Below are 25,868 nucleotides of genomic sequence, written 5' to 3'. Positions count from 1 at the left end.
AAGATTATTTTAAAAACACATACTTTCCTAACATGAGAGTTAATACATGTGCATTCTAGAAATATGGAAAATGGAGAAAAGCATAAAGTGTAAGATAACACTTTAAAACATTTTAGTGTACTTCTTCCGAATTATTATTTTTAGGTATATATGCTAGGAGGTAGTACTTTATAGTAACTGGATCAAAGGCTTTGGAATCACCAAGTCTTTGGAGCCAAGTTAGAATCTTAGCTCTTCTTTTTACTGTGTGTGTGTTGGCAAGTTACTTAACTTCTCTGAGCTTCAGTTTTCCTATCTGTAATATGGGAATAATATGTAGCCATATGATTAAATTTATGTATATATAAAGTGTGTATATAAAACAGTGCCTTGAATTTTATATATGCTATGGAAACTTTTTAGTAATATAATCAATAACAGTTTGAAATTCTTTTATTTGTATAGTATTGTTTTTCGCTTTTAAACTTTGTATCATACCATGAACATTTTCCCATGTAATTAATAATGATTGAAATTATTTTTATGGAATTGTCATATATCATCATTCATGCTGAGTTCTCAATTTTATGTGGTTATTAGTACCATGAGGGGCATTTTTGTGAAATAATCTTTTTTTAAGTAAATTTATTTTATTTATTTATTTATTTATTGGCTGCATTGGGTCTTCGTTGCTGCGTGCGGGCTTTCTCTAGTTGCGGCGAGTGGAGCTACTCTTCGTTGCAGTGCATGGGCTTCTCACTGTGGTGGCTTCTCTTGTTGCGGAGCATGGGCTCTAGGCACGCGGGCTTCAGTAATTGTGGCACGAGGGCTCAGTAGTTGTGGTGCACGGGCTTAGTTGCTCTGCGGCATGTGGGATCTTCCTGGACCAGGGCTCGAACCCGTGTCCCCTGCATTGGCAGGTGGATTCTTAACCACTGCGCCACCAGGGAAGTCCCTGAATTAATCATTTTTGATCTTGTTCCTTAAGTAGATTTCTAGAAAATGGAATTACTGGTTTTAAATAAAACGAACATTTTTAGAATCCTTGATTCACTTTGCCTTGGTAAATGCATTATTTTTTGCCCCTGTCCCTGTTCAGTCTCTAGAATCTGTTCTGCGACATCCAGCGGACAATCGTACCCAGATTCGGGAACTTGGCCAGACTCTGATCGACGGAGGGATCCTCGATGATATCATCAGTGAGAAACTGGAGGTGTTCAACAGTCGATATGAAGAGCTGAGTCACCTGGTAAGAACTGGGCTGTGCGTGAGTGTCGAATAGATGTTTATGATATGGAGCGGACCTCAGGAACTTATACCGAGGGGAAAAGTTAGTAACCAATGGGGGTGTTGAGGGCATTGAAATACTAGGTGAGGAAGAGCAGACCTTACACTTATATTATAATGCAGGCAGAACTCGATGATTTAAAAATTTGTCTTTCAGATTGTTTCTACTTATGAACTATTTAATTTCCTTTAAGGAACATCTTATAGGTGTATATAAGAATAATGACTCATATTATCTTAGTAAATATTAGAGCCATCAGAATTTGATATAAGCTGCTATTATAAAATACCATAGTCTCTTAGATACATACTCAGAATGTATCACAACATGCATGTCCATATCAGTAAGTAAAGAAAGGAGATTGTTTTTATAGGAGAGTTGGGTGGATATTAGAAGCTTTCGAACACATATTAAAAAATAACTATTGATGTTTAGATCATGAATAGCATCAGACTTAACCCAAAAGTTCAATAAATAGTGGCTCAACACTATGCACATCTGTAGAACTTCTTTAAACTTTGCAAAAAGAGAGATTTCCATGTTTGCTCTACTCATAGACGTTTCTGTTATATTTTATATTCTTGTTTATAGGTTTATTGCTGAGCCCTAAAAATACCCTAAATTTGTAATAAATGGCATATTTTTATTCTCTCCTTTATTTTAATATGGTACGTAGGAAATCTTTACATTTTCCCCTTTTTATTGAAGTATAATTGAAATATAACATTATATTATATGTTATATGTAATATAACATATTTTGTTTTTGTGATTTTTTTAGATTCCACATATAAGTGAGGTCATACAGCATTTGTCCTTCTCTCTTATTTCACTTAAAATAGTGCCCTTAAGGGCATTTTTGTATTTTGTCATTTTCTATAGAAAGAAGTAAAAATGAGTAATTTCCTGCAAGATGCATAAGATACTAGAAGGACCTTTTCACTGTTATCATTGCTAATTATTATTTATTTATAATGCAGGCCAAAGTCTTAAAGTAGTGCTTTTATAATATGTCCCTTTTCTTGGTGGTTAGAACATAAGGGTTTTCTTATATTCAGCTCTTTATATTTGTGCTGGGCGACTAATGGGTACATTTTTCCCCCTGTAGGCAGAGAGCAAGCAGATTTCTCTGGAAAAGCAACTCCAGGTCCTGCATGAAACTGACCACATGCTTCAGGTCTTGCAGGAGAGCCTAGGGGAGTTGGACAAGCAGCTCACAACGTACTTGACCGACAGGATAGATGCCTTCCAAGTTCCTCAGGAAGCCCAGGTATTGCCATGGATGTGAGGGTGTTGTAGTTGTAAAGAGAGCATATGTAATCGTCTCCTCACCTTCAAGGGCACCAGCTCCTCCTGCCATCCCAACCGAGAGTCAGTGAGAAAGGCTGGCCTTACTTACGGGGCAGCATGTGGGTTTGGGGGTTCTCAGGGTTTTTATATGAGATAATGGCAAATGATCACCACTTAAAAATTATAATTTTCTTAGCTATGAAACTGGGGAAATTCCCTCTTTATAAATAAGTGGCGAACATTTGAAGTGACAAATACAAAGATCTTTGTGCACAGCACGCAGCAGTCCTACGATACAGGTGGCCCATATTATTATTATACGCACACTTATTAAAGCATGGATAGGGGTCAATATATTCTTATCTGTTGTATGACTCTATGAAACTTAAAAGAAAAAAACCAGACATTCTCTCCCTTTTCTAATCTCTTTGTAGAAAATCCAAGCGGAGATCTCAGCCCACGAGCTAACCCTAGAGGAGCTGAGAAGAAACACACGTTCTCAGCCACCGACCTCCCCAGAAGGCCGGACTGCCAGAGGAGGAAGTCAGATGGATGTGCTGCAGGTGAAGGGGAAGAGCAGCTTCCTTTTACTTTTCAGCCTGTTGGGCATGAAAAGAAAATGAGAAAGAGCTGGCGACTTGGATGCCTTTGGTCTTCTCTGTGATGTAAAGAGTTGGATGGGAGTGATGTGTTGAAGGTGCACTGGAAACTATTGGATCTGAGCTTTCTAGTTGAGTTGAGAAGAGAGAGCAATCTAGATTTAGATGTTTGCTTTGTATAGGTTTTCCTTGACGCAGAGCCTCCATCTGTACTGGTATGGCTGGTACACTGGGCAGGCTGAGTGCATGGGACGCAGTACCGCTTAGCCCCTCAATAGGGGATGCAGACTGACCTTCACTCTGACCTTGTGATGAAGGGCATTGTGAGTTCTAGGTTCTTGAATTGTGTTTTACAAACAGGTAAGAAGATTAATGCAGTTTTAATTCCAGCAAGGCTAGCTTACCCTTTCATTATATCTCAGACTGAGACACTGAGTGTCAAGTAATTCAGGACACTGGGCTGTGCAGTCCCCCAAGGTGATCGGGCGACCTCACTAAGTTCCTTTAAAGAATGTTTTTATTGTTGTTTTATTTTACAGCCTTCTAGCAGTATGTGTTATGCTAATATTGTCTGCTGAGAAAGATTATCATTCTGATGTGAATTGCTTATTATTTTCATTTCTGCAAACAGAGGAAACTTCGAGAGGTGTCCACAAAGTTCCAGCTTTTCCAGAAGCCTGCTAACTTTGAACAGCGCATGCTTGACTGCAAGCGTGTGTTGGATGGTGTGAAAGCAGAACTTCATGTTCTGGATGTGAAGGATGTGGACCCTGATGTCATACAGACCCACCTGGACAAGTGTATGGTGAGGCCATTGGGTGGTTAATGTGTCCAGTGGGTTTTCCCGTCGGTGATATGGCTTCATCTAGCGCTTATGTACATGGTTTGTTCAATAATTGTCAGTCTAAATTGTGCTAAGAATAGGAATAAATGATGAAAAACAGGTTAAAAAATTAGAAGTGTGGTCCTTTCCTCCCAGGAATTTAGAAGAGATAGGAGAGAGAGAGCCTGCAGAGAGTAAAATCAATTAGTACAGTGTAATGAGATAAGGAAACTAGAATAAACATGTATATAACATGATTACAAAAAAAAGAAGAAAATACATCTTAATCACAGGATGAAGATAGGGAGGGCTTTGGCAGAATGTGCCTAATAAGCTAAATTTTAAAGGATAGATTTGAGTTAGCTAGAAGAACCATACTTAGAATGAATGTCAGGAATATTGCAATGTACGACAAATGTGTTCGCAAGGAAAGTAAAATTTTAAATTTTGATTTATAAAGTTTAAACCTGAAGTGTGAAAGAAGAAATTATACTTAGAATGGATGTCAGGAATATGATAGCATAAAAAAATCATTCTCTAGGAAAGTAAAGTTTTAAATCAAAGTTTAAACCTAAGATGTAAAAGAAGAAATTATTTAAAAGGCCTTATTACTGTTTTAGTCTTGAACTTTAAAATTCAATTGCATAGAAATTTAAAAATAATGTGGCCAAGCATGCACAATCGTAGAACTAGTGTTCTGCTTGGGAAGAATCATGAAAAAACTGAAGATGACACAAGTTAAGCTAAGAAAAGTCTGGGAAGAGTTCTTTGTGCTTTTCAAAATTGCAGTCTCCACATGTCTGTTGCATACTGAAGGTTGTTTGATTACTTGAAAGCTTGAATGGGTGGAAGAATGAAAAAATAGGATGAATTTTTATATATAATATGTGCACATGTGCAAGTATGAATGTAAATATTTATTTACTGAGATATAGAGATCAACAGAGCAAGCACTGTCCTTGACTTTGTGTAACTTAATCCAATGGTCTGTTATTATGTGACAGTGCCACATGAGGTGTTTCAGGTCAAGATTATGATGCATGGAGATAAGAGAACCTGCCCAGAATACAGCTTTTTAGTTTTAAAGTAACAAGGATGAGGGCAGCTCTGAATTTGACCTACATAACTTCGACTTCCTATGGTCATATACACCTTGATGTATTTAGTTTTTGTATGTCTTTTCATTGTATAATTAATATGTACTCATTGTGGTAGACATGGTACTTCAGAGAATTGTAAGAAAAAAAATGAATCTTAATACTTCCAAATGCCAACAGCCAGAAATAGCCAGTGTTGGCCTTTTTCTTGTAATAACATTTAGGATTTTAAAAAATGTACTTTAAAAAATGTTAGACATTCAGTTTTTTGTCCTAATATCTTCCCATTTTATGTAGGAAATATGTTCATATTATCAAGTACTTTCATAAACCTTTAAGATACATGTTTGAGTTTTTTTCTTTTTTAATAAAACAAGTATAACCTCTATGAGTGTGTTTTCTTATCTGATTTTAAAAAGTCATTACAGCCTTGATTTCATTTTACTCATCCTTTGATCCAGATCTGGGAAAGATAAAGCCCTTTGATCTCCATAGTTAGTTCTTAGCTGTCAATCTTTGTAAGCCATGTTCTGAAATGGTTCCAGCTGGCATGTTTTCACTAATATGTAAAATTTGTCATATTTATTTTTAAGAAACTCTATAAAATTTTGAGTGAAGTCAAGCTTGAAGTGGAGACTGTAATCAAAACAGGAAGGCACATTGTCCAGAAGCAGCAAACTGACAACCCCAAGGGGATGGATGAGCAGCTGACTTCTCTGAAGGTTCTCTACAATGACCTGGGTGCCCAGGTGAGTAGAGCAAGTGCACTGCCTGCCTCTGTCTCTCTCATTTATGTATTTTAACATTTCACTTCTGGGAGAAAGCATATTTGAATTTTATGGCATTAATAATATATGTTTTCATTTATGCCAATAATTTTTATATTTCTTTAAATATATGTGTTACTATTACAATGATGAATAGTTTTTTAATATTTAATCCAGGTTAATTTCTGTATTTTCAATGGCTACTGACTTTTCATAAGTTATTCTAAGGAAACTCTACAAATAATAGCCTGTATAAACTCAAGTTATTGGTCCTTGGATTTCTAGATTGAATAATCTACTGAGAAATGTTAAAAACTTTAGGACTCTAATAAATAGTGACAGGAAGTTCACATGAATCTATCAGGATTTAAAATCCTTTCAAGAAACATCTATAATTCGGGCATTTTAGTGAATTCATGGGGAAGTTGTTAGGCCCTTTACTGTGAGTGACCAACTGGATCCAATAGGCTTAACATCTTCTCTTATTGAGACTCTCTGCCCTGAAACCAGAGAAGCAAAAACAAAATAAAACAAAAAAAGAAACAAATAAAAAATGTGTGGAAGTGAAACCTCACAAATATTGAAAAGCTGTATTAGGTAATACATTAGACCCTTCTTTGGTTATTAAATATTAATGAAGTTTCTACACAAGCCCAGCGAATACTAGCTGAAATTTTGTGATCACTTTCAGATTAGTAAGAAACAACAGTCCTACATTTCCTGGGCAATTTGGACCACACTTCTGCAGGATTAGATTACTGGTGTGATACATTGTGTATCATTTTGATACACTGCACATCTGGAACACATATGTTAGAACCTCTTTGTATATTATACAACTGAAGTTATTTGTGAAATATTATTGTATATATTAATTGGGCATTTTATAAATGGGAATGGTGTGGTTGGTTTTTACAACAGATCTCTAACTGTAATTATGGTTTTGGAGTTAAGTCATTTTCTCATTCAACACAATTGAGACTTTACTGTGTGTGAGGCGTTATACAGGCAGTCAGAGATACGGAGGTAAGCAAAAACATAAATTACCTCTCTGCCTAATGGAACTGAGAGAAATAAAAGAAGAAAACATTAATCAAGTAGCCATGCAAAGTAATGTCAGATTATCAGCCCGAAATGTAATGAAGGAATGTATGTAGTGCTTTAGGAGTATATGTAAAGGGGGATTTGGTCCAGTCTGGGTTAGAGGAAGTGGTGCATAAGCTGAGATCTGAAGGATGAATAGGAGTAGCCTGGGTGAAACCAGTGGAGAAGCTTCCGAGGCTGATGGAACAGCATGTGTAAAGGCCCTGTGGCAAGAGGCAGCATGGTACGTTTGTGTGGTTAAAGCAGAGACAGCAAGTGTGGGAACATGGTGTTGGAGAGAGGGGATGAGCCCAGATCCGACCAGTGTCTTAGAATTTGTGGTAAAGGTTTTAATCTCTGTGTTAAGAGCAGTGAGAAATTATGGCAGGGTTTTAGCAGGGTGATAACATGCTCAGATATATGTTTTTTTAAAGATCACCCACTGCAGTTTGGAGGGTGGACTGCAGAGAGGCAAGAATGGATGTGAGAAGACCAGTTAGGAAGTCATTGTTATGCTCTTTGTGAGAGATGATGGTGTTTGAACTAGTTTGGAGCAGTGGAGATGGTATGAGCTGATTTTTTAAAGACATATTTAGGAAGTGAAATGAGCAGGACTTGGTAAAGGATTTGATGTGGGGATGCAGGAGTGAGAGATGAAGGATGACTCCTGGGTTTCTGGCTTGATTATGTGGAAAATCATGGTGCCATCACTGGGACGGGGCACTGGAAGGAAAGGCAGAAGCGTGGAGAAATCATAAGCAAGTATTGGACATGTCAATATTTTAAGTGTCTTTGAGGGAGTTAATTGCATATGTCAGATATTCACAAAGTTATTCAAGTCTGGAGAATATATCTGGGCTCTCTGAAGATATAAATTTTATGAGTCATCTGCATAGAGGTGGTTAAGTTTTCAGTGATGATGAAATTGTTTAGGGAGAGGATATAGTGAAAAAGAAAAGGGCCTGAATTCAGTCTTGAGGGATTACCTCATTTAGGAGGAAATTTGAGGAAGATGAGCTTGTAAAAAAAACTAAAGTATATATGTATGTGTGTGTATATATATGTGTGTGTGTGTGTGTATACACACACACATATATATATTTATATACATATGTATACCACATTTTCTTTATCCATTCATTTATCAATGGCTATTGTGAATAATGCTGCAATGAATATGGGAGTACAGATATCTCTTTAAAATAATGATTTCATTTCCTTTGTTATATACCCAGAAGTAGAATTGCTGGATCATATGGTAGTTCTTTTTTAAATTTTTTGAGGGACCGCCATGCTGTTTTCTGTAATCGTAAACTTGACATCTGCTAAGAAAGTAGATCTTAAGTGTTCTCACCACAAAAAAAAAAGATAACTCTGTGAGATGGTGGATGTGTTAATTAACTTGACTGTGGTGCTCATTTCACAATGTATGTGTATCAAATGATCATATTATGCACCTTAAAAATTCACATTGTGCAACCATATATTTTACATATATATATACAGAACCACAGGAAGTAGCAAGAAGTGGTAACATGCCAGGAAAGTGCTAGGTCTGGGAAGCCAAAGGAAGGAGGGCATTATGAGAATGAGTGTAGGCTCCTGTTTTGAATATTATTGAAAGTTAACTATGACATCCACTTAAAAATGTCCATTAGATCTGTTGCCATTGGGGTCATTACTGAACTTAGGAAAGACAATTTCTGTGGAGTGATGGGGATAGAAGCCAGAATGTCATGGCTTGAAGTATGTGTGGGAGGTGAGAGATGGTTTTGAGAATTTGTAGTGTGTGTGTGTGTGTGTGTGTGTGTGTGTGTGTGTGTGTGTGTGAGAGAGAGAGAGAGAGAGAGAAACGGAGAGACAGACATCATTTGAGTATGTTTCATACCTGGTGGGAATGACCCTATTGAGAGGGAATGGTTGCATATCCAAGAGGGAGAAAGGATAAATGGTTACGTAGAAGTTTACAACTTGAGGGACTTCCATGGTGGTCCAGAGGTTAAGACTGCACTTCCACTGCAGGGGGCGTGGGTTTGATCCCTGATTCCTGATCAGGGAGCTAGGATCCCACATGCCCATGGCCAAAAAAAAAAAAAAAAAAGATTTACAACTTGATATGGCCTAATTCAATATGCAGTACATCTTAAAATGTATTGATTAGGCTGAGAAGAGTGTAAATTGTTATAAGTTGAAACTTAAATTATCTTCTTCCTGGTTTACAGAAATCTTTGGTAGCATTAAGTTTTATGATAATTGTGTAGCTGCCTGGGCATGTCAAAGTCAGATAAATATCATAGTATCTTTTAAAAGAATTCAAGTATTAGTCTTCTAAAGTCTGCACTGAAGTACTATTAATTTAGAGTCATGAATTTTAATTAACCTCCATAGAAAAATATTTCACTTTTAAGAAGGAATTTAATAATAATCAATCCTTGAGGCATGAAAGAGTAAAACTGAACCTATGGGACCAGTAAAAAAGAAATGTAATCCCATTTTACTTATTAAGAAAATTTGGTTTTTATATCTAAGAAATTTTGTATCATCTAAAAAAATTTCTTCCCATACATGACTTATCACTGTACTACTTAGGTAATGTTATCATCTATACATATGTACACATGAAAGGAAGAACATGTTTTTTGTATGTATTGTGTTGTGACATCCTTTAAAGTGTCAACTCAGTGTTAGGTTGTGAATGACTTTAGTTTGAGAGTACCATAATGTAATGCAAAGGGTCAGACCAGCCTCAATCTGATGATCATGCCGCCCTGGTTATGGCCTTAACCTTTTTAAGCTTCACTGTCCTGTTCTGTTAAATGGAAAACATTGTGCCTTTCACAGGATTTTATTGTATAACATGTGTAGATTTGTTAGCACAATACGAGAGCTGTATCAAGAGCCTGGTAAATGTTAGTTCAGTTCATTTTGCTTCCCGTCAACAGCAGTAAGAGCAAAATAATAAAGTTTATGTTGCATAGCCATTTACTGTATTTTACGTTAAGTGGTTAATTGTAAAACATATGATTGTAAAAAATCTTGCTATTTCCCCCTCACATTGCTAGAATATTTTAAGTGTGTTTTTTAAATAGAATCCCTCATTGAGAGGATTTTAAGGCATCTTCTGTTCAAAATAATAAAAGGAACTATTCATTGATTTCTTAACTTTCTTAACTTTGCTGCAGGGACTGGGTCATGCCCTTTGTGTATGTATTTTTTTTCACTGAAAACTCATAGCAACCTTTTGAGGGCTGAACCTCCACCAAGATCTCTTAGGAAGTAAGTGGAGAGCTAAGGTGAAAACTCAGGGTTGCCTGACATGTAACTAATACAGTATATTGTCCCCCTGCAGAAAAGTAAGAATGGTGTGATTCTAGGTGCCAGAGATAAAGGCTAGGTCTGTCTTGGGGGTTAAATATGAATCTGTTTGGGTCTTTAGTTAATGCTCTGATTCATTCCCACTATGTTGATCTCTCTTGTGCTCTCTCTCTTTTTTTTTTAAGGTGACAGAGGGAAAACAGGATCTAGAAAGAGCATCACAGTTGGCTCGGAAAATGAAGAAAGAGGCCGCTTCTCTCTCTGAATGGCTTTCTGTTACTGAAACTGAATTGGTACAGAAATCCACTTCAGAAAGTTTGCTTGGTGACTTGGATACAGAAATTTCCTGGGCTAAAGTAAGTTGTAGTTCAGGTGAACCACCAATATTATGCCAATGTAATTTGTGGCATTTTGATCAGGGAAATCTGGGTAGATGTCATTTCTCTCCATTTCATATAAAATATAGTCCTATCTTTTTTCCATGTCTCTGTTCTAAGAATGAATAAGAATATTTTAAAAACAACTGTCTTCAGAAGATATTTTTATCTTGATTCTGAAAGAGTTAAACTCACATGGCTCATCAACGGGGGCTTTGTAGTCATTATGCTTAGGTGGTACTTGAAAATCTTATAATTATCACCTTCAAAAGCAGTGACATTTTTTGAGTATTCATTCTTCACAAAGTATTTGTGCTGAATTTATTTATTAATTCTTCTATAGTAACTTTTGTACCAGTAACTAATCTTCCTATTGCCAACTAACTGGTGTAAAGAGCATAGGAACAGAATTTTCAAAAAAATCAGTAAAAGATCCAAGAGTTTTCTCTAGCCCTATAGTTACTTAGAAATCAGAGATCAGAGAGTTGATTTGCTAGTTCTATCTTTTGATGTGGAAAAAGACTTGAATGAAACACAAAGTATTGATAGTTTTTCTTTTTTTTTTACTGAAGCATTCTTTTCCTGAATTTATTTTCTAAGAAAGAAGCACGTATACTAGAGATAAGTGCTGAAAATAAATGATTAATCCTGTGACAGAACTTTATATAAAGCTGCAGGTATCAGTTTTAACATTCTCTACAGGTGTCAATTTATGGGGAGTGAAGAGGAGGTGCTATGAGGTCGTGGGATAATACAGCTCCTTAATTTGAATGCTTCTTTGGAGATAATTGTTGTAAGAAAGTCAAGATATTAATCACTAGGAAGAATGTTCTCAGTTTAGAAAATAGCTCATGAAAAGTGTAATTGCCATGGGCTGTGTGAAGTGAAAAGAAATGTATAAAGGAAGTGAAAAACACTGGAATTCATGAGTTATGGTGGATGAATGCCAACCAAAGGCACCAAACTTTATTTTTGTTACATTTAAGTTTTTCAAGGAAATATCATCTTCTTTCTACAATACACTTTGAAAGCCATTATTTTCTTATAGCACCATAAGTCACATAAGCAAATTGAATAACATTTGCATAGTGTAGTACAAAAAAAAGACAGGAGCAAAAATCATCTCTAATAGAAGAATACCCTGTTATCATTTCAGTTTTTTATAGGCACATATAGACATGCAGGCACAAGCATATATTTAAAATGGAATTGTATCTAGTGTTTCATGACCTTCTTGAAAAGCCTTATATCTTTAACATTTTCCTTTACCTACAAGTGTTTTTGTGTCACACATTGGAGATAGGAATAGTATTTCATTGTATATTTTATTTTTTATTGTCCCATTCCTCCATTCATGTCCATTTAAATTATTACCAATTTTCACTATTGTAAAAAGTGCTGTGATGAATAAAAATACTTGTGGCTGAATCATAGCATACATTCGTAATTATTTCCTGAGGATAAATTCTTAGCTCTAAAAATATTGGGTCAAGGGATATATCCATTTTAACATCTTATACCTGTTATGAAATTGTCCTTCAGAAATGTACCCAGCAGCTATGAGTGAGAATTCCTACTTGCTTGTTTTAACTACACTTTTGACAACGGTAGGCAAAAAACATGTTTTGGTTATTTAATTAGAACATTTTCCATTAGTTTATAGGCCATTTGTAGCTTCTATCACAGCTTGGTCTTTTAATTTAGAGCTCTTTACCTGTTACAATTCTTAATGCTTAGTGTGTTGTGTATTGGTACAAAATTATTTTGGTTTTTTTTTGCCACTGTAGTTTTCTTTCTGTTTTGTATGTTTTTTAAAAACTTATTATATCTTTTTTAAAGAATAAGATGCTTTCTTAAAAAATTATTTCTGCCTTTAGTGCTTAGAAAGGCCAACTCTACTCGAAAGTTATATAATTATTTACTTATATTTTCTTCTAGCTCTTTTATAGTTTCATCTTTTTACCTTTAATGCTTTAATCCTTCTGGAATTTAGTTTGGTGTATATAATGAGGTAAGGCTCTAACCTTTTATTTCAAATAGTTTACCAGTTATCTCAACACTATTTATTGTGTAATTATCCTTTCCCCACTGATTTGACATGCTCAGTTCATATATTCTTTTTACCTGTTACTTTGCTTTGTTTTCTGCTTCACTGATCTGACCCTCTGAAATGTTCTTCAACTGTTTAACTATGTGTGGCTTTATAATATATTTTAACATGTAGTTAAAGACAGGATTTACTGACTTTATGCTTCTTCTTTTGTATATACTCATATGAATTTTAGAATTATTACTCTCAAATTCTTAGAAAAAATGTTAGAAATTTTGATTTGAATTGCCTTGAATTTATAAATTTGTTTTGAAGGGAATTGACATCTTTGTTATATTTGTCTTTTTAGTAACATGGAATGTCTCATTTCCCCCCCAAATTCCCTTACATCCCTACATAATGCCTTGGTTTTTTTCTTTGTAAACGTTATCATGTATGCAAAAAACTTTATACTTACATATTTATTTTATTTTATTGGTATGTATGAAGTATGCTTTTCTTTTTTTTCCTTTTTGTTTTTACAATTTCTTATGGCTGGTACATAAGCAATACCAATTTTTGCATATTTAATTTTTAATCATCAATCTGTGCACTCACATAAATTCAATTAGCTTTTCAGTTGATTCTCGTCATTTTTAAGGTAAAGACAGTAAATATGATAAGTTTGTTTCTTCTGGAACTACTCACTCTTAAATTCCCATTTAATCTTATTTCAGATTTGAAATAATGAAGATGGTATATACAAATCATGAATTCATAGCACATTCTCTTCACTAGAGTAAACCAAATGAAACATCAGTATGTAACATAATCACCATTTTTTCAATGTTGTGTTGTCAGATTTAAGAGACATGCATATTTCAAAACATTTTAATGTATTTCCACTATAATATTATGTAAAATTATTTTCAATGCAAAATTTAAATAGCATCTGCATTCTGGAACTTAGTGTTTTTATTCCATAGCTTAAAAATAATTATTTTCAACGTAGCCATTTTCTTTACAATAAAATCTATTAACATAGTGTGTGTACTGTTTACATTTATTTGCTTGTAGTTAATTATTTCTTATAGTTTTTAAAGACTACTGTAGTCAATCAGTCCATAGCCACTGAAGGAATGCAGAAAGTTATTAACTGCAGAGAGCATGGCTGTGGGTATTCTGTTTTGTTTTTGTTTTTTCCCCACCCTGCTGGAGAACACTTGAGAGAAATATTTCAATGTCTTTATAAAAATACCAGTAATTGATGTGGCCAAATGAGTCCTTATACCTTGACTCACTTGTGAATTTGTAGTTTTTATGCCTTTCAAAATGTGATTTAATGATGTGAGATTAAATGTAGATTTGAGCTTATTGAAATGATTTGTTTAAATATTTTTCTAAAAAGGTACAACAGCAGTAGGGTAGATATATGCATGTTACTTTTTGATTGAAAGAATTTTGTAGTTTTAATTTTGGAACCCACCATTCTCTTTATAATTCTCTGACTGCACACCTTCCCTGGTCAAACTTATGAATGTGAAAATCAAGTAATCCTAATACCATCTAGAGTATTAGCTTTACATATTAAGACAAGTGTAAAACCAAAGCTTAGATGTTCTAGTTCTCCTATGATGTATAGTACAAGATGAAATGTTTTTTGTAATGCTTATAAACAGACAATATGTTAAGTCATCTTAGAATTTTTGAGTTCTGGGATAGTCCTGCTTTGCCCACTTGTAGTTACTGAAAATGGAACTGATTCATTATTTCTAGAGTTTTGATGAAGATAATTGGTGCTGGTGTGTAAGGAATGGAATTTATACTTAAAATAAATGAAATAATTACCTTTCCACATCTAAATTTGTTACATTCTTTGGTGTTTGCATAATTAAATATTTAATTTTTATTTGAAACTTAAAAACTCTCATCATGTTAGTAAGTTGTGGAATCTTGTGAACCTTTGACATGTGTAAATTACCTAGGGAGTCATGTATACGTGAAAGAAAAGTTTTAAAAAAATGAAGGTTGTATAAACTTTTATAATGTTCTGAAAGATCAAGTAGGTCTGGGAACTTTTATTTTCTAGAATATACTGAAAGATCTGGAAAAGAGAAAAGCTGATTTAAATACCATCACAGAGAGTAGTGCTGCCCTGCAGAACTTGATTGAGGGCAGTGAGCCTGTTTTAGAAGAGAAGCTCTGTGTCCTTAATGCTGGGTGGAGCCGGGTTCGCACCTGGACCGAGGATTGGTGCAACACCTTGATGGTATGTTTCAGGAAGAATTTCATTGTGAAATCTTCTCTCCTTTAATTATGTATAAATGAATACTGTTTTGATTAGGATTCCAAATCCTATTTTCTGTTTGTCACAATAATGTTTTGCTTGTGAATTAACTTCATTAGACTACATTTTATCTTTTCCTTTGAAAAGATAATAACTAGAAAGAGTTTAAATGTCTCTATTAAGTCGTAAACCATCTGTGATATACATAGAAATGTGTACTTTAATATCTTAGTAAATACACCTTATTTGCTACATTTTAATGACTTAATATTGTATTTAATTTTCATACTATTATAAACTATATATATAATATTTGTAATGTTCTAATACTGGTGTTCTAGTTAAGGGCACCAGTTCTAGCATCTGATGGCCTAAGTTAAAGTTTTGACTACAAACTGATTGACATTGGTCAAGTTATGGGTTGGCCAAAAAATTAATTTGGGTTTTTCCATAACATCTTATGGAAAACCCAAACAAACTTTTTTGGCAACCCAACACTTAAATGCTCTCTAAGTCTCAGTTTTCTCATTTGTAAAATGGACATTATTATAATTTCTACCTCATACAGTTTTTGTGATTATGACATAAAACATGTAGGGCTCTTATAAAACTATATTTAAAACAACCAATTTTAGATATTGTGATGATTATGGTAATTGTTAAATGCTATAAGTTTTTAGTCTTTGGTTATAACAATACTACTATTCTGTTAACCAGTATTTCCTGGAAATAGTGACCATTTAATTTCATAGTGTTTTTCTGTCCCTTTTATAATAACAATGAATATATGGCAACCGTACCTTCTCTTCCCTTAAAAAAAGTTCTCATCTCTAAATTATTATTTGTTCTGATATATCTGAGATAGGACTCTTTCCAAATTCATAGAATTACTGGGTAATGGATATGAACAGAGAAAAAAAAATTATTGTGTGTTTGGATATTTATTGAGATCAACCAGAATGTGTAGGGCATTGAAGTTGGTGGGTTTACGTCTTGATCTGTCAGATTCATATCCAGAGTTCATCCGCGACTTACTACCTTCATAACCTTGGGTAAATTACTTAATGTCACTTAGCTTTAATTTCCCTGTATATAAAATGGGATTAAAAGAACATATCTAACAGAGTTGTTAAATGTTGAATAACAAATGTGAAATTCTTGGCTCATAAAATATGTTCATTAAATATTTTATATATTCATTTTTATTGTAACTAGTTTTATTCCGCATGCTCATGGCCCTTATTTCTGCCTTCTGCAGTCTGTACCTTCTAAATTCTCCTTTCAAATAATATCTTTCTACTCCTATTAGAACATTTGATTTATCTGCTTTTATCTTATCAAGGTAAATAAGTATGGTGTTTATAAATTCTTCTTACTTAGAATCCAGACCACTGTCAAAACTTTGCTCATATGATTTATTGGTTCTCATTTTATTTTTTCAATAATTCTTCCATATTACAGATTAATAATTTGTTTCCTTGTTTTTAAACACTTTTCTTTGAAGTTTCTTCTAGTTTCCTTCATCCTATAAAATATAGTTCCTAAAAGTTTTTGGTTTCATCATAAGGCTCCCCCACTCTTTTTCATCAAGTTCTAAATTCTTGCCTTAGCCTCAGCAGTTTTGCCTAGTTTTAACTGACTTAACCGTTTTCAAATGTATTCTCTCAATCACATGTTATACCTTGCTTCAGGAAGTATCACTGAGATCTGTTCCAAGTGTAATGTTAAGTGCTGTCGGTACTGAGGTGAAACAACAGGGGCCCTGCCTCTAAGTACTTACAGTCCATTGAGCAGGCAAAAGTTGAATCATTTTTTAATATTATTACTTCCTTAAATGAGTTTTTAACAAATATGATCAAGGAGGGGCCAGTGAGATTATTTGTAATATAAGAATGAGGGATAGGGATTAAAACAAAATGAAATTAAAAAAGAAACTTTCACCTTTTATTCTTCTTCAACTTTTCATTGTATTGAGATCTAAATTAAAATTAAAAAGTGCTCAGTCACAGTGTGCATTTTTAGGAATGAGATTTATCCATTGGGGAAGAGCTTTGTAGGAAGGTGGAAATTCTTCTTGAAATTCAGTGTACAGTTAGCACTTTGAAGGTCTTTTAAATGTCTTCTAAGATTATTGTCTTAAATATTTCATATGATTGTATCAGCATTTTATTAATTCCTTTCTAGAACCACCAAAACCAGTTGGAAATATTTGATGGAAATGTTGCTCACATAAGCACCTGGCTTTATCAAGCTGAAGCACTATTGGATGAGATAGAAAAAAAGCCAGCAAGTAAACGGGAAGAAATTGTGAAGGTAGCAAATGTAGAGGATCAGTAACGCTTCTGGGAATGCAAGGTTTTGCTGTTCTCTTTCTCTCGAGGATTACTCCAAGCTACTTGTGCACACATGCTTCCCATGCAGTAGATTCATTAGCTTTTATGTTGGTGGGATAAACTGAGTCTTTTTTGTTTGTTCTTTGTATTTTGTCTTAGCTTATTTTTTGTTCTGTTCCTTTCTTGTAAGAATTAGCATCTAAAAATACCACATTATGTGATTGTTAATAAAATTTTTCCATTGCAATTTAAGAAGCTATAAAAAAAACTTCTCCATTTTGTCATACAGGGTAGTTGAGTGCTGGGTCATTAGTTCACTGCAAAAGGTCATTCTTAGTTATTTTTTTAATGACTTGCAAAATTTCGTGGCAGTATAGAAAGCCAAAGCAAAACTGACTTCACAATGAGTATTTGGCTTTCATTTCTTGCTGCATATTGCCCCCTGACCCAGCTTTGCAGAGGAATCAGCTGTATGAAAAAGATAGTATACTTTTTCAGAAGCACAAAGTCTGGCAGACTTCTCTCTTCACTTTGCTCAGCCTCTTGATACCCTTACTCAGTAGTGTTAAGCAAAGAAGAAGTTGTCTCGGGGGCTCCAGGGTCTCAGAAAAGTGCCCAGAGTACCCCTTATTCATTCCTGTGTTTCTACATTTAGTTTCAAAGTTGAAGGTCAGATGTAGCTTTTAAGAATTCCTCTTTGGGAGTCTGTTCTTTTTACCACTCAGGCCCCACCAGTCCTTCCTTTAAACCCTTTGTCATGTCAGGCATGGATGAACAATTGAATTCTAGGTTACAAATGTACTTTCTCAACATTTTGCAGACATCCTTGAATGAATCTTTTTTTTCCCTTTAAGTTGTTTATTGATGACAGAAACAGTGCATAATTAAAGATTTGATGAGGAACCTGCAAACAATAAAGCATGTGTCTGTTGCCAGCAAAATACAATTATTCCAGGTCCTTTAGATGTTACAAATAGAGTTCTTTCACAGCAGATGGTTCATACACAAAGCCATTTTAGAGTGTTTAATTGTGCTTCTATAAAACCTTCGAAGAATGAGGTAGTTTCCTTTACTCACCACATTTTCCACATTTCCACGATTACACTTTTAGTGAACTTATTAAATCCTTTTAACATAAACTTTAAACAGTTTTTCATGAAAGCCAAGCCTTATTTACAAAGTGCTTATTTCTTTCCACTTGATTTTTCTTAAAGAAAATTTCAAGAATCACTATACAGCTAGCAAAATTTGAGACAAGCAACGGCTGTTTTTTTTTTTCATTACAATCAGATTTATATGTAAGAGAACACGTTCTAAAAATTCCATAGTTAAGCTGATGTTCTCCTGTTTCTATCTATATACACTGATTTAAAAACAGTTCCTCAAACTACTTATTTTCTCTCAGCCACCATAACAAGTAAGCACAAATTCTTCACAACAGTGGGTTAAGCTCCATGTATTAGCTGATTGGGTACATTGCTGGATCAGTCATTCTCGTAAATCACCAGGAAAACATCTGCAGAATTTATAGATGCATACAGATTAGCTAGCTTATTTTTAAGACTTCATTCAAAATCTACTTACAGCCATACATACTCTTGAGAGAATTTCAACACTCTTCAGAAACTTACCAGTGAAGTAGAAATTAAGGCAGGTATGTGCATTCCTTTCTTAGCCCTGAGAATGAATTTAATGACTGTTGTGAAATTAGCTTGAGGAAACTGCATAATGTTGTTGCATATTTTAGTTAAAAACTAGATGATAATATTCGACTAATTTCCAAATCAGTTCACCTTCACCAAGGAAAGGCAGATGGTGGTAAATAGTATTTCTAGGGGGAAAAGAAGTCACAGTCTACTCCTTGCCACTTATTCCTTTATTCAGCCTCAAGAGGCTTTGCAACTCTTAGAATAAAACGGTTGAAGAAATGACACAATAAATCTTATAGACTATTCAATCATAAAATAAATTATCCAATCTAGTAGTGATCGAAAATGCTTCCCATGTAACATGAATGAGTCGTAATGTATGAAAAGCTCTTATTCAAATTGATGGTGCTGAAATCTCTTACTAGGAATCTCAGACATTTATTTAAACTACCTTTACTTCCGAGTTAGCATTACACCCATGTTTAGTTTTGATTTTTCTCACGTGATAATTTTGTTTTTCTTACAATTAGCGTTTACTCTCTGAGCTGGATGATGCTAATCTCCAAGTAGAAAATGTCCGTGATCAAGCAGTTGTTCTGATGAATGCACGTGGAGGCTCAAGCAAGGAGCTTGTAGAACCAAAATTAGCTGAACTGAATAGAAACTTTGAAAAGGTTTCTCAACACATCAAAAGTGCCAAAGTAAGCAATTATGTTTTTATATAAAACTATTTTTCTTATAGATATGTAGCTATGTGATAATTATATGGTATATATATCAAGAATTTTTTAATTAAAATGATTTTATCACCTTGGAGCATTTGTTCTTATTTATTTTGATCATGCATATGAAGGAGAGAATATAAGAAATTACTATTAAAGAAAATAACCCATTAGAGAAAAGGTTTCAAAGTATTGAAATTATGAGAGGAAGGATCATCTTTTTTGCAGGAAGTAAATATTTTCTAACTTTGCTTTGTTTTGAAGTACTTGATATAATAGGCCAAGCAATCTTTCATAGCCTATGAATATACTTAGATTATTTGCAACTTAAAGAAAACAACAAAAATCTTGCTTTAACTTTTGTCTTCCTTAGCCTTGACCCTACTTCCTTACCTTCTGACCTAAGCTCACTTATTCTTTTCAATAGATCTATGGGAGATTTTTCCTACATATGTTAAAGAGTAATGCAGGAGACATAGGAGATGGAGTGAGAGAAAGTACAAAGAAAATTATTGTTGTCCCCATAAATAATTTCTGTTAACGTTTTGGCATACATATCCACTCTTACTCGTGTATGTGATATTGAAATATCAAAAATTTTATATTGTTTTGTATATTCTCTTCTGACAAGGTTTTTAACAGCTGTTCAATTAAATGATCTGTTACAATATTCTAAGTCAATTTTCCACTTTTATTGTGCTTTTATAAATATTGTATTGTTAAAATTCTTTTATGCATGTCTTTTTGTTCATTTCTTAGTATGCCCTTAGGATCACTTCTTAGAATTCCTTGATATTGTTGTGAAAGTTGTACCTATAAATGCTGTTAAATAGATTTTTCCAAAGATTCCTACCATAAGTTTGTGCCAGTTTATACGTTCATAACCAGAGTGTGAGATTGCTAGCTTCCCCATGCTCAGCCAACACTTCATGTTATTTTCCTGTATTTAGTTTTATTGAATTTGTTACATTGATTTTAGGCACATAAATATTGATGTGAAGGCTTTCTATATAGATACTGTCTGAAAATACTGCATTGAGAAGCATGTACTTTTTCCAAGTTTCGGTATCAAAATCCAAGGGGCGTTGTACTGGAGAAAGTTAACTGGGAGGCATTCTTTGGGACGTCCCTATACTGGGTAGTGGCCTTTCTTCCTCTCTGTGGCCATGGCAGGGATGGCTTCCGGATCATGGCACTGTTTCCTGCTGTTCTCGCCTGTGGTCCCCGAACCCGCCTCCCACTCCAGGCAGCCACACTCACTTGAACACCAGTTCGCATCCCTCGCTGGAGTTCGGAGAACATGGGTAATCAGAGAAGCCCAAGTTGGTAAAATTATTGCTGTGGAAATGAATGAAATTAAAGTCAATTCAAATAAATGCGAGTTCTTTCTTGACACTGATTAAATGGTGAAAGGTCAAGTTAAGAATATCTTTTTTTTAAACATCTTTATTGGAGTATAATTGCTTTACAATGGTATGTTAGTTGCTGCTTTATAACAAAGTGAATCAAATATATGCATACATATATCCCCATATCTCCTCCCTCTTGGGTCTCCCTCCCACCCTCCCTATCCCACCCCCTAGGTGGTCACAAAGCACCGAGCTGATCTCCCTGTGCTATGCAGCTGCTTCCCACTAGCTATCTATTTTACATTTGGTGGTGTATGTATATGTCCATGCCACTCTCTCACTTTGTCACAGCTTACCCTTCCCCCTCCCCGTGTCCTCAAGTCCATTCTCTACATCTGCGTCTTTATTCCTGTCCTGCCCCTAGGTTCTTCAGAACCTTTTTTTTTTTTTTTGGATTCCATATATATGTGTTAGCATACGGTATTTGTTTTTCTCTTTCTGACTTACTTCACTTTGTGTGACAGACTCTAGGTCCATCCACCTCAATACAAATAACTCAATTTCATTTCTTTTTATGGCTGAGTAATATTCCCTTGTATATATGTGCCACATCTTCTTTATCCATTCATCTGTCAGTGGACATGTAGGTTGCTTCCATGTCCTGGCTATTGTAAATAGTGCTGCAATGAACATTGTGGTACATGACTCTTTTTGATTTATGGTTTTCTCCAGGTATATGTCCAGTAGTGGGATTGCTGGGTCATATGGCAGTTCTATTTTTAGTTTTTTAAGGAACCTCCATACTGTTCTGCATAGTGGCTGTATCAGTTTACATTCCCACCAACAGTGCAAGAGGGTTCCCTTTTCTCCACACGCTCTCCAGCAAAAATCTACAATCAAGAATATCTTTTCAAAGAACATTTTTCCTTCTACAGTTGCTGATTGGCCAGGAACCATTATCATACCAATATCTGGTCACCACTGAAGCATTTGAAGCTGGTGTGCCTTTCTCTGACTTGGAAAAATTAGAAAATGATATAGAAAATATGTTAAAAGTTACAGAAAAGCGCTTGGAATCCAATGATGAAGATGAAAAGGTTGGCTCAAGCAGATTTTCAAAACTGTGGTGTTCTCACTTTTCTTCTCTGTTAATTATATTTTTACATTAATGATGTTTACCCAAATATCTGCCAAACATGATAGAACAGATTTAAATGTGACTTTCTGGTGAGTGTCAGTGTAAGATTTGTCACGTGATTTACATAATGCTTAAAAAATAGACATACTTTCTGACTATAAAGGTGGTGTTATCTTAGTGCTATTTAACTTCTGCTAAACTAGCATTCCTTATGAGTTATTTTAACTTCCTATATGAAATATTTTAAGAAAAACATAAACTTTTGTTGTATATCATTCAGATAAACATATGTTGACTTATACTATACTTTGTAGGTTAGTTCTCCTGCTTGGGAACTGATTGTAAGTGACCCTGTGCATTTTTCTTTTGAGTAATTTTTATCTTTTAAACATTCAGCTGGATGAGGAGAGAGCCCAGATTGAGGAAGTTCTACAAAGAGGAGAACAAATGTTACATCAACCTATGGAGGATAATAAAAAAGAAAAGATCCGTTTGCAGTTACTACTTTTGCACACAAGATACAACAAAACTAAGGTATGGTCATGGGGGAGTCTCTGTTCCACTTAAGTAACTTTTTCAGCTCTTGCCATTGAGAAATGTGATGTTGCATTCAATGACATCTCAAAACAAACCAGTTGGAATGGCATCTCCTTCTCCTTTCTCGTGTGTATTGCTAGATATGTTTATATTTTTGGATGAGGTGAGACTCACAGAAAATAGAAACATAAAACCTTATTATTGGACATCTCTTTTGGATTTCTGATAATGTTTTAAACCTTTGGGGAGTGACTTTCTCCTTCAGTTCTGTATTTTATGTGTGGAGGTCTTGACCACATTAAAAAAATTTCTAGTTTGCAAATAACTAAATTTGTGAAATTGATAAAATATGATTTATAGTCTAGGAAAAGATTCACCACCAGCTCCCTTTTCAATAGCCATCTTTACAGCTGTATTGTAAATGTGCTGGTGTTCCCCAGAGGTCTGTACTTAGGTAATCCTTCTAGAACCAGTTTTAGTTGATGATGTTGGAATCTACTAGAAGATTCAGGTTTCTCAGCTTGATGCCTGTTGGCTGTCTCTGTTTGTACTGCAGCCTTGTAACAGGTCCCAAGCTGAACTAGCCCTCTCTCCCCTCCTCCAACCTGTTTCCTGCTTTATTCCCTATCTTAGTTATTACTTATAAAAACTACCCAGTTCTCAAGGTGGAAACTTCACAGTCTTATCAGTCATTTCCTGTTCCTTACACCACATTGAGGAAGGATTAGAACCATTAGGTCCAAATGAAGTAGATACAGGTCTGAACCTGAAGTTAGATACGGCTCTACCAGTTACTTGTATATGACCCTGAGAGAGTAACTTAACTTCCTCAGTCTACTAACCTTTCCATAATTCAGACTCTTATGATTTTCACCCACTAGTTATTCCCCAAGTTGGTTTTTAAGTCCAGTTTTTCTTAACTCTGGCCCATCTTCTCAGCATGTTTTTCTCAGCATTATTCCCCCAAAAGTCATGGCTGATCATATGATTCCTTTCCCTAAGAACTTGTTCAGAAAAAGATTGCAAAATGCAGGAAAAGCTTTAAGTGCAAGGTTTGTCACAATAATGGTATATAGAGGCTTTGGTTTGACCTCTGGCTACCTCTTTGATTCACTGTCATTCACCATGCAGTATAGCTATACTGGTTTTCTCTACCTTATGTCAACATACTGGTGCCTTAGCACCTCTGGAATCTTGCTAATTTCATTGTTATTCCCTGGTGTGGGTTTTATCTTCTTATTTTACCTGAAAAATGTGTTGTCTTTTAAGACTCGGTTCCATTTTTATTTCTAACATCTTTCAGATTATATTATAGTTCTTTGTTTAATTGTTACTTTTAAAAGTATTTTTCTTCTCTGGAACTTCTTCGTCTTTGGTTCCCAAATCAGAAATCATTAATGGTCCAAAATAGAAATAATTTTTAAACTTTTAATAGATAAACAAATTTGTTTTTCAAAAGTACCAACATATACTATTATAGGCTTGTTTCATTTGGATTTCACTAGCATTAGTTATTGTAATTAAAATTATTTTAAAATATTAAAAAAATTTTTGTCCTTATTTTATTAACACATATACTTCTTCAAATCTGTAGTTTTTAAAACTGTTTTTTAACTGTGAACATTAGAATCCCTTGAAGAGCTTAAAAAGAAATCGAGCCTCAAACCAGTTAAATCAAAATCTCTCAGGTTGTGCCTAGGTGTGGGTGCTTGAAAAAAAAAAAAACTTTGTAGAAGATTCTAATGTGCAGTCAGCATTGATGACCAGCAGTTTACGGAACTCCTCCCCTCCCCTCCCCTCCCCTCCCCTCCCCTCCCCTCCCTTCCCTTCCCTTTCCTTTCCTTTCTTTTCTTCTCTTTTAGGTGAGCAATGAGCTCCTGCATGCTATGAGCAATATTTTATCCCTGTTGAATGATTTGAGAAAATTTATGTGGATGGGAGGAGATGGGGAAGGGCATAGGAAGGATTGGGTGGTGTGTGCACTGACAAAAAGCATGAGAAGGTTTTTAGCTGAAAAAATTCTTTCATAAGCCCCTCAGTTAGTTTTCATTTGGATTAACCTCCTTATGAATTCAGGTTAGAAATGAGAAAATGAGTGAGAGAGGAGAAATGGTGGAGATTGGTGAAGAGAGAGAAAATGGAAGGTGGTGACAGGCAGTGGGTAACCAAAGACTATTGAGAAGGGACATGAAATTTCTTGTTTATTTTTGTTTTTGCTCTTTAAAAACAGACTTTATTTTTTAGAGCAGCTTTAGGTTCACAGCAAAGAGTTCCCACATACCCCTTGTCCCCTCACCCCCAATACACACATAGCCTCCTCCATGATATCAATGTCCTGCACCAGGGAGATATATTTGTTACAACTGATGAGCCTATGTTGACACATCATAATCAAAGTCCCTAGTTTACGTTAGGGCAGGGACGTTACATTTGTTTCAGTCAAAATCACATCCATCCTCAGTGCCTCCTCTTCAGTCCCATATTTATCATGTAAATCAGGGGTTCCCAACCTCCAGGCTGCAGACCTGTAGTGGTCCTTGGCTTGTTAGGAACCGGGCCGCACAGCAGGAGGTGAGCGGCGAGCGAGTGAGCGAAGCTTCATCTGCCGCTCCCCATTGCTCCCCATCACTCGCATTACCGCCTGAGCCATCCCCCCCACCCCCGATTCCGTGGAAAAATTGTCTTCCACGAAACTGGTCCCTGGTGCCAAAAAGGTTGTGGACCAGTGATGTAAATAGTTCCTCAGGTCAAGTACCTCCAGAGCCTCCCCTGAGGGTACAGAAGGGCTCATGCATATCATTTTCCTTTTCATTGACTGCCTTTCACATGGTTTCTCCTACAAAGTGATATAGGTGGCTTTTTAAAAATTATGAATTTATTTAAACTAAAAAAAGGACTCATTTTCTTATTTGAAATATATATTGAATGACCCTTTCTCATTTGTTTACTAGGGTATTAACTATTTTAAAATATGCGCAAGCTCTTCATAAATAAAGATATTAACCTCTTGTCATATTTGCTATAAAAAGTATCATCTTATTGATTTTTATCTTCTAATTATTTTACCTTTAATATACAGCCATTTAAAATTTTTGTTTAGCCACACATGGCTAGGTCTTTCCTTTGTGCTTTTCTTAAAAAGTCCTCATCCTCCAGAGAGTTGACGATGTTCAACTCAGTTTTGTTCCAAGTTTTCCCTATGGTTTG

At 35.0% G+C, this 25,868-nt stretch overlaps 1 protein-coding gene across 9 annotated transcripts in view; it reads left to right on the top strand.

The window, feature by feature from the left end:
• UTRN (utrophin) overlaps positions 1-25,868 on the top strand; it is a 527,828-nt gene that overhangs the window by 201,702 nt on the left and 300,258 nt on the right. For all 9 annotated transcript variants that reach the window (XM_082634331.1, XM_082634332.1, XM_082634328.1 and 6 more), the window contains 11 exons: positions 1,079-1,228; positions 2,375-2,536; positions 2,991-3,119; positions 3,787-3,960; positions 5,669-5,824; positions 10,426-10,596; positions 14,736-14,915; positions 17,118-17,246; positions 19,446-19,616; positions 21,922-22,083; positions 22,521-22,658. In XM_082634331.1, coding sequence (XP_082490457.1) covers positions 1,079-1,228; positions 2,375-2,536; positions 2,991-3,119; positions 3,787-3,960; positions 5,669-5,824; positions 10,426-10,596; positions 14,736-14,915; positions 17,118-17,246; positions 19,446-19,616; positions 21,922-22,083; positions 22,521-22,658 — 1,722 coding nt within the window. The remainder of the gene's footprint in view (positions 1-1,078; positions 1,229-2,374; positions 2,537-2,990; positions 3,120-3,786; positions 3,961-5,668; positions 5,825-10,425; positions 10,597-14,735; positions 14,916-17,117; positions 17,247-19,445; positions 19,617-21,921; positions 22,084-22,520; positions 22,659-25,868) is intronic.

This window comes from Mesoplodon mirus (assembly GCF_964341445.2).
Source record: "Mesoplodon mirus genome assembly, chromosome: 10".
Lineage (NCBI taxonomy): Eukaryota > Metazoa > Chordata > Mammalia > Artiodactyla > Ziphiidae > Mesoplodon > Mesoplodon mirus.
This window is presented reverse-complemented; position numbering and strand designations above follow the sequence as displayed.